General features: G+C 43.1%; 3 protein-coding genes across 3 annotated transcripts; all 3 read left to right on the top strand.

The window, feature by feature from the left end:
- Positions 1 to 317: 317 nt before the first annotated feature.
- BDB00DRAFT_865951 (uncharacterized protein) lies at positions 318 to 709 on the top strand (the record flags this gene model as incomplete). Its single annotated transcript, XM_053126192.1, has 2 exons — positions 318 to 513; positions 587 to 709. The coding sequence occupies exons 1-2, from the start codon at positions 325 to 327 to the stop codon at positions 707 to 709; spliced, it is 312 nt and encodes a 103-aa protein (XP_052972056.1). The 5' UTR covers positions 318 to 324.
- A 446-nt stretch (positions 710 to 1,155) lies between these two features.
- Positions 1,156 to 1,474, top strand: BDB00DRAFT_865945 (uncharacterized protein; the record flags this gene model as incomplete). The annotated part of the gene is made up of 1 exon (XM_053126191.1): positions 1,156 to 1,474. A coding segment is annotated over one exon (198 nt), but the record flags the coding sequence as incomplete, so codon positions are not given.
- A 4,854-nt stretch (positions 1,475 to 6,328) lies between these two features.
- Positions 6,329 to 7,889, top strand: BDB00DRAFT_880680 (uncharacterized protein; the record flags this gene model as incomplete). The annotated part of the gene is made up of 3 exons (XM_053128031.1): positions 6,329 to 6,659; positions 6,749 to 7,435; positions 7,534 to 7,889. The coding sequence occupies 3 exons, from the start codon at positions 6,329 to 6,331 to the stop codon at positions 7,887 to 7,889; spliced, it is 1,374 nt and encodes a 457-aa protein (XP_052972054.1).
- Between the last annotated feature and the right edge of the window lie 689 nt (positions 7,890 to 8,578).

The following is an 8,578-nucleotide window of genomic DNA, read 5'->3' as shown; positions in this document are numbered from 1 at the left end:
TCGCGCAGTTGCTGGAGATCCTTGCGCTGGAGGATTCTCAAGAGGTGTTAAGCCAGCTGTTCGCGCTTGTCCATCAGGACAGCGATCTTCGCGGCTTGTACGAGGGTAAGTAACAGCCAAAATGTCAATTTTTTCCTGTCTGAAATGGGTTACGTGCTATAAGTTAGATACTAATAGAAATGCTTCTTTAAACAGGCAATTAAGCCCATTCCGTTCCTTGTTGTCCTCTCCCCTGGTGTTGTCGTCTTCTTTTTTTCCGCGTCTGTGCCGTCATTTTCCTGTCATCCCGCCATTTATGCCCGTCTATGCCTCCTATGCCCGTCTATGCCGTCTATGCCATCTATGCCTTCTGTTTCACCATGCGGTCGTTTGCTGTTCTGTTTCGTGCTGCGTAGTGACCTTATTCGGTCATCGTTTCTTTTTCTGTCTGGTGGGTTTGAGCTCATCGTTGTCGGGCGATCGTTTCTTTGTGCGTGCCTGTCGTTTGGGCGCGTTCTAGGGCTCTTGGTGAAGGTAACGTATCATGTATTTGTGGAAGCTTCCTAGTTTGGATGAGATGCTCATGATTAAATTTCATATCCAGTAGAGCGTATGTCTGGTTCTCGGCTTTGGTGGTCGTCTCGGCCACGGTGCTTTGGTGTGTCTGGCGGTCGCCGCCTTCGTCAGGCGATGGGGTGCGGCCCAGACATCTCAGTGGATGGTTTCTTGAGGTAAAGGCGGTTGGGGTTGGCATTGGCGCCGACACTGGCTGCAGCCACCGGGGGTGAAGGGGTTGGAGGGGGCACATGGGGACAACTCCGGTTGAGCCGGTGGTGGGGAGGTGAGCAACGCTTTGGTTGTGTAGGCAGCAGGAATCCACCATCGAGACACATGTACAGCGGCGGTTCTTGACAGCAAATGACAACCCAAGGTGTCATGCTTGTATGATTACGGTACGTACTATGCTTACGGCCATTTTTATAAGAAGAGGCTTACTAACTGATATACCCTCTTTCCTTTCCTTCTTCCCTTCTTCTTATCGCATTCAACACGGATGTGGTGTGAAGAAGGCGAAGAGGGGCCCAATATTAGGAATTTATTCCTCTCCCAAGGTTGTCATCCCAGTCAGTTCCAGCTCATGAAGATGGTGTTCCTGCGTAAGCCCTGGCAACCAGGGCAATGTTGCTCACCCAATCCCTGCCACCGAAGGCTCAACCGGAGTTGTCCTCGCCCTTTCCATATCCTGGATCCTCCACCGGCTGTAGTCAGTGTCACAGCCATGTTAGTCCAGCCTCAGCCTCCACCTTTGCCTCCGGATTCCGTGAAGCTGGGGTGTCCGGGTTGGGGTGTTCGGCCAGCGGTGTGGGTGGTACGCCGCGATGGAGAGCGTCAGCTTTCCAGGCTAGCCGAGTAAAAATTCGGGGTGTTGTGCGAATCCCGTCTTTGGCTTGATCACGTCGTCTCGTGTGGTCTTGGTGGATGATTCATGATGGTTATGCTGCTACAGGTGGCGTCATATTTCCACGCTAGCCGAGTAAAAAACTCCGGGACTTGCGAGAATCCCGTCTTTGGCTTGATCAGTCTCTTGACAACAGACTATCACGGTAATGGCGACGACAAACGGGCGCTCTTCCAAATTGGCTTACAAACAAGAACACGCGATACTCAATGAAACATGGATTGAGAAATTCCAGGTAAAGCAGCAAATTTATTGTCTGTTGGCGGCGCTATGGCGGCAAACTGATGCGGATATCTGTATTACTCAAACAGATCACGAAGATTACAGCATATGCATACAACAAGTGCATAGACGAAGCAGCTGCAAGGCCTAGCGAACAGGCTACTTTGGCATGACTCATTCGAGGTGAACATTATATCGGTGGCAAACACAGGCGACATGACCTTTTCGCGGATTATTTATATGCGGCATAAATCTCAAGCTTTTCAAGGACTTGTGCGAGACAACCTTAACCCAACAAATAAGCAATGTCAGCAATGTCAATTTCCGATATGATGGCAACAAAGCTGGGCACACCACAACTATTGGACCATATCAGCATCAAATCAATGAGATGGCAAAAAAAAACTGGATCTACTGTCTGCTCATGGCAACAAAGCAACAGGGGCTTGCCGCAACAACAACAACGCTCAATCAACAAAGGTGGTAACTTCAAATGGTGGCAATGGAGTACAAAAGGGCACATCATGGACGTTTGGCGACAGCACACATGACGGTTTGTCCGACGAATCAACATCATTCAACAAGACGACTACTTCTACGTATCGCTGCTTCTGGGGACAAAAAAAACCCAAAGAATCAAGGGAACAGTTTTCAATCAACGAAGGGAGCTGATTTATTATCTCCATGTACGACATGAACGTGATAATAATCAAACACAAGCGCAAGAGCGGCAAGAAACTAGGACGACATACAGCTCATTTGACAACATTTGCAGCGTTCATGATACGGGGCAGCACATTCGACTGGTTGAGTACATGAAATACGCAAATCGCCACTACGGTAACCCCGTCCTATCCGTTATTACGTTGCGGTGACAAGAAACTAAGCGACAATTTCAGCCCACAATCAATCATCAACTATTTTATTGTGATGGCAAAAAAAAAACAAGTGGCAACAAGATGCAATGGGCAACAAATTTCAGATCGCACACATGGACGAAATCGGCCCGCAGCAACTACGAGCGACAACAGGGCGCGATTGACACAAAAATGCGGGCTTGGCAACAACATAACAAGGGGCAGCAAAAACAAACCTTGACGACGTCTCGCAGATACTACAAATCCAATTTCGCATACATTCATTTGTCTGGGGCATATTCACCTTCACGCGTAGGCATAAGGCGAAATCATGGAGCGATGGCCTCTTAAGTGACTAAAGATGCGAGAGCAATGAACTATTGAAGGAGGCAGTTCCGAAAATGCAGCAAGCACACCTGGCTATTCGATTGGACAATGTTAAATTAGCAAGGCGACGGTACCCATATCAATCTCTTCTTCTTGGGACAGCAAAGGTGTGACGCGACAACTTTCAACTCAAAATGGAGCGTCATTCCAATGGCGGCAAGAACCATCAAGGACGACAAGTTCAACTGCTCAAACGAAACTGAAACGAATGCTCTTGGTGCTGAGGCAATTATCATGGCGGAAGATTAGCTTGCACAAGCCGCAATAAGTTATTGATGAGAGTCCTTACAGGTAAATACGTGATATCAAGCTAAAATATGAAAATTATGAAGCAATCAACAACACTTGGATCATGCGTACTTAACAAATTCTCTCTTGGTTAGGACGGTTGCACACGGTACTATGCGACGGTACCTTGAATATAGGCATACACATACGCTCTCACGGCATGCCAAAGGATAGCACAGAGGAGATAGCGAGATACGATACTTGCTACTCGCCGTTCACTATTCGACAATAACAAGAAAAACTTGTCCCCAGAGCTGTAGACAGTGGCTATCCACATCGAAATTGCAGTGGAATCGAGATAACGCCAAGCGTAGCAAACAGATCGTAGTATCTGTATTATGGTAAGAAGCAGTCTAAAGAAATGTAATTGTTACATTCGAATCATAACTAAGTAAAATTTCACTTAAATACAGTGTAGTAAACTATCTACGAAAACTTTCTTACAACGAAGCCCTGCTTCCCGGAAGTCCCGTACAAGTCTCCTCCGACAAATGACTGGTAAGTTAATGTCTAGGTAATGATAGCTCCCACAAACATGACAGATAAAAAAAAAGAAAAAAGAAAAGAAAAAGAAAAAGCAAAAAAAAAAGACAAAAAATACAAGCAACAAATGGCACAAGATCGGAAACTGAGGCGGAATCCATGCAACGAACCATACCATTGCCAAAACAAAGAAACACTATCTATGGTGCGAGACGCTTCAGTACTACATCAAAAGCCTACAGTAGCAGTACTTTGAAGCAAGGTTACGACGAGATGTATATCAACATTACATTATAAATCGGCATCGACACTACTGCAACACAATTCATCTTACAAAAATGACGCAATTGCGCAAGTAATACAAGACGAACATCCAATCAAGAATTTAAAAAAGCGTTACATTCAAAAGTAAAAGAAAAAAACAACATTCGATATCAAACTGAATACCAATGTAATCATCAAAGAAACCAACGGTAAGTAGAAGCAAAGATGATGCCGTGTTTAATCTTTACGACGAGATCATCAATAGCCAATATTAAAACACATCTATATATTTAGTCTAAACGAAAGCTAAATCAAATTTCGAACTCACAATCATTAAGAGTCACTATTACAACGCAAGAAACAAATGTAATCGGATCGAAGGCAATATCATCTCAGGAACGAGCGGTGCATGAATCCTACCATAATGCACCAACCCAGTGCGCCAAAGCAACTTAAAACATGTCACGCCTCACAAAATGAAGATATGGAAGAAAACCGAAACTGAAAGATTTTAAAAAGTTTATAAAAAAGAAAAAAAAAGAACAAGGGGCTATCATTACCGCAGATAAGAACTGACTAACATTTGTAGGACTGGAGATGAGGACATAATATTTCCTAGCAGTGGTATGTATATCTACTAGTGTATAGAAACATTTATTATTCGAATTACTTTGTGCAATAAATTTTATGCGTTCAATCAAATCGTACATCAAAATCTCAAAAGTGACATGCAAACAAGAGCATCTGCTACGTAGAGAGGTTGTTCACTAATAGATTACATGAGCGCGCCGAATTCCCATCATACCAGATCAAGATATACATACGTACCTGCGGAATAAAGGTATTAGTGTAACGTGGCTTTCATAACCTTTCAACTACGCATTATGTCACATGCTCCATCAAATAGATAGAGAGGGATTCACCCAAGACCACTGAGATGCTTACATAATAATTAAGGGCAGGAGAGACGGTAAAAAAGAGTAAGTTGGGATGTGTGATGAGATTACACATATTTTAATACATGATGTGTGCCTAAATGATATATTTGTATCATTATAACAGCATAGCCCTGCGATATACATAGTATATGTACATTGTGTCAGTCTCGCTTTTGCTATGCAACTAACGATTGTGATGTGTATAGCTCTCGTTAGATAGTAGTATCTGTATCAGAAAATGTAACTTATATGTATGCCGTAGCTTCTCCTGATAGCTTGTACTGTATGCGACTAGGCTGCTAAGCAGTGTATGCATTGTTTATGAGATGAGTAATAAATGGCCCTTGTATGTTACATAGCCCATGTTCCATAATTGCAATTCTCCAGAATCAAAGTTGCCTGCTTATCATATGTATGCAATAAAATCTATTATGAGGTTCACCCTCTCTTTCTTTCTACATGGCACCCTTCCAAAGATATAAGATTCATGTATTTCCAATGATTCAAGCTCAGGAAAGTTTTTATGTACGTCTATACCTGCTTCTTGTTTATCTTCAAGCCACTAGCCCAAAATCTATTCCATGGACACGTCGCCTTGGAGATTGGCATGCTTGTTCTTATCCTGCCCATGTTTTTTGCTTGGATAACACTATTGAAATGGGCAAAGGCAAAACTACTTATTATAATCAGAGAGTCGGACGGTCTATTGGAATGACGTCTGACAACCATTACAAATATCTTTTAATAATTTCCACGGGCGTAGGAAAAAGCGGGATAACTCTCACCCCGCTACAATGGATTCGATCAAACCAGTGCCGAGCACAATGGCGTCGAAATCAGTTTCGTCGAGTAGTTGAGGGTTTTCTTTTGACATTGACAAGGAAAAGTACACGTCCCAGGTTAGGTTTAGGCGGAAACAAAAAAGGATTATTAAAAGGGGAAACGTGGACTTTGGAATATATAGTTCGTTTCCTTGACAACAACGAAAGCTCACCATATCGAACCTCTCCCGTTGTTGCCTCTCGGGACTCATTACTTTAACATTTGAATAACATTGGCCGGTGCTTGCCAGTTTGAATCAGTTGGCAAAAATTCTGGATGGCTCTGCCGCCAACAAATAAGCAGAATATCGCCCCTAACTTTCATCCGTACAAATCATTCACTATGAGACGATGCCGTGAAAAAGTGGATTAAAAACATGTTTTCAAGGTTATCCATATCGACAAGATTACTCATCAGCAGTTCAGAAGGCAAAAAGACACAATAGTTTATTCGTACATCGACATACACTGTTTTTTTTCAATCATAGCTGTTTCTCATAATGATAATGCAATTTGCCAAACTATCAAGCGTTTCCGCCTATTATTGACTTACCATGATGCCTCTTATCGTTGGTCAAGATAAACTGTCACCCGACATGCTGTCGCCACAAACTTTTGTATTTCCTTTCTATGGCAACGCGTAACACAGCCAAGGATCATCTGTCAACACTCCCTAGCGATATACAACACATAGTTTTCAGTCATTTGACTTTTAAGGAACGATGGCATTATGCCTCTGTATGCAACGATTGGCGCTCTGCGATTTTGGAATGGCAGGGCATGTGGGAAAGTTTGTCAATGGACGATGGGCACAACATCGTACCTGACCTCCTCCCGTATCGATCGTGCATCCGTGGATCTGTTGTAAAACAAATACGCGTGCAAGCCAGCTATGACAGAGATCATTCGACAGCTGTAATTAATTTCTTAACCGATCTGAATTGCGACGCGATTGAAGAAGGTACGTATAACAACATAACGGTTGCTACATAATAACACTAAAAACTTTTGACAAAGTTAAAATATGCTCCAGCCTTGTAAAACAGTCAGATTTCCTAAAGTTAATTGGTATATGTGGCAGCACACTTACCCGCGTTTCTATCGCACACGACGAAGAGGACCAGACCAATACTACCCCTGACATGATACTGTGTTATTGCCCGAACCTTCGCCATCTGTCCTACTATGGTTTCGTATATGGCGGTGAACAAAATAAACCACAGTTGGCGCCATCGTTCAAACACCAGCATCTCGTGGACTTGAGTTTAGAGTTTTGTAACATTGATAAGGAAGGCAGCTTTGATCCGTTACCGTTCCTGAGAACAGCAACAAATCTCCAGCGACTCTCCTTGTGCCTGTGTAATATCGTAGCAACTGGCCATTCGCTTCCGTCGCTTTTACGTGAGCATTGTCCAAAACTTGTATCTCTTTTCCTCGCCGGTTATGGGGATGGTGGAACACTCGACCAGGCAGCATACGACCAGTGCGAATGGAAGTCGAAAACAGTGAAAAACCTCTCAACTACCAAACCTATATCTTCTTCTTTGGAGCGACTTGCTTTGCACGATTCGCAAGATTTCTATAATGGATCGCAAGACCTTCTTTGTGCGATTGCAAGAGATTACCGAGAAAGCTTAAAGTTTTTAGATCTTAAAGGAGCCACACTCACATCTGAAAGTGTTTTCGGACGATTATCAGTACTCGTTTTCCCTTCCCTTAAACGCCAATCGACAACGAGTCTTCTTTGACGAAATTATGTCAATTCTTCAAACACTCCGTTCCAAACCTTACGCATCTTTGTCTTCATGATAAACACGATTGCATTGACGATACAGTATTGGAAGCCATCGGTATTGGCGCCAAATCTTTGGAAACACTAGAGCTCAACTCCTGTGTAAGCATCACTGCTGATGCGCTAGCAAAGCTCTTGACGGTGTTATTAGCGACAACAAATCAGCAGACGGCACCACTACTACGTTCAATAAAGTTCAACCAGGTCCCAGCAGCTGTGACACCTCAAGTCTTGGACGTGATCGCTGAAAAGTCGATGAACTCGAATTCGACACATGCATCGATGCCGGTCGTCTTAAAAGGAAACGGCGGTATAATGGATCCGTTTCAGATTTGCAGCTGTAATAGATCATTCAGACAAAAGCGATACTGCTCTGGAACAGATTTTGGAAAAACTTGACCAAAAAGCCAAACCATGGTCTGTATTTTTGCTCTCACACCCTTTTAAAATCATCACACATACCATTATCAGAAAACTTCAAAGCAAATGATATATGTATAGTAGCGGTAGCGTCAACAATATCTCCCTCTTTCTCTCCTTGTATCCCTTTCGCTCCTTTTGGATCTTCGCTTGAATTCTCGTTAGGACAGTTTCCTTCAAATACATAAGGTGCATAAGATTTCTGTTTTTAAGAGACTAATGTGATCATGAAGGCGTCGCATATACCAAACAATTGTAATTCTAGGGCATTGGTTACTATACACCCCTTAGAGTATACGTAGCCTGTAATGAATCTTGGAGACTGACGTGTGGAAACCATTAAAGTTTTTATATATGCTGAACACGTGTGTGTAATAAATGTAAGTCTTCTATCATCTTTAAATAACGCGGTAGCACGAACGAACATACTAGCCGCATGATATAAGATCAATGGTATTAACCACGAACTTGAGCTGTGCTCCGTCGTCACCCCCCACAAGATAGAATGCGCCCGGTGTCTCAATATTATCAGTATGTCGTCAACGGTGACCAATTTGTTGCCGTCCACACGCACAAAAATGCACAGAATATAGTGTGGTCGTCAGTCGATGAAATACACTCAGTGAATCCGATTTTTTGGGCTATGTCTTTTGCGGATCCTCACTTTT

This window comes from Zychaea mexicana, assembly GCF_025766255.1.
Source record: "Zychaea mexicana strain RSA 1403 chromosome Unknown BDB00scaffold_316, whole genome shotgun sequence".
Taxonomy (NCBI): domain Eukaryota; kingdom Fungi; phylum Mucoromycota; class Mucoromycetes; order Mucorales; family Lichtheimiaceae; genus Zychaea; species Zychaea mexicana.
This window is presented reverse-complemented; position numbering and strand designations above follow the sequence as displayed.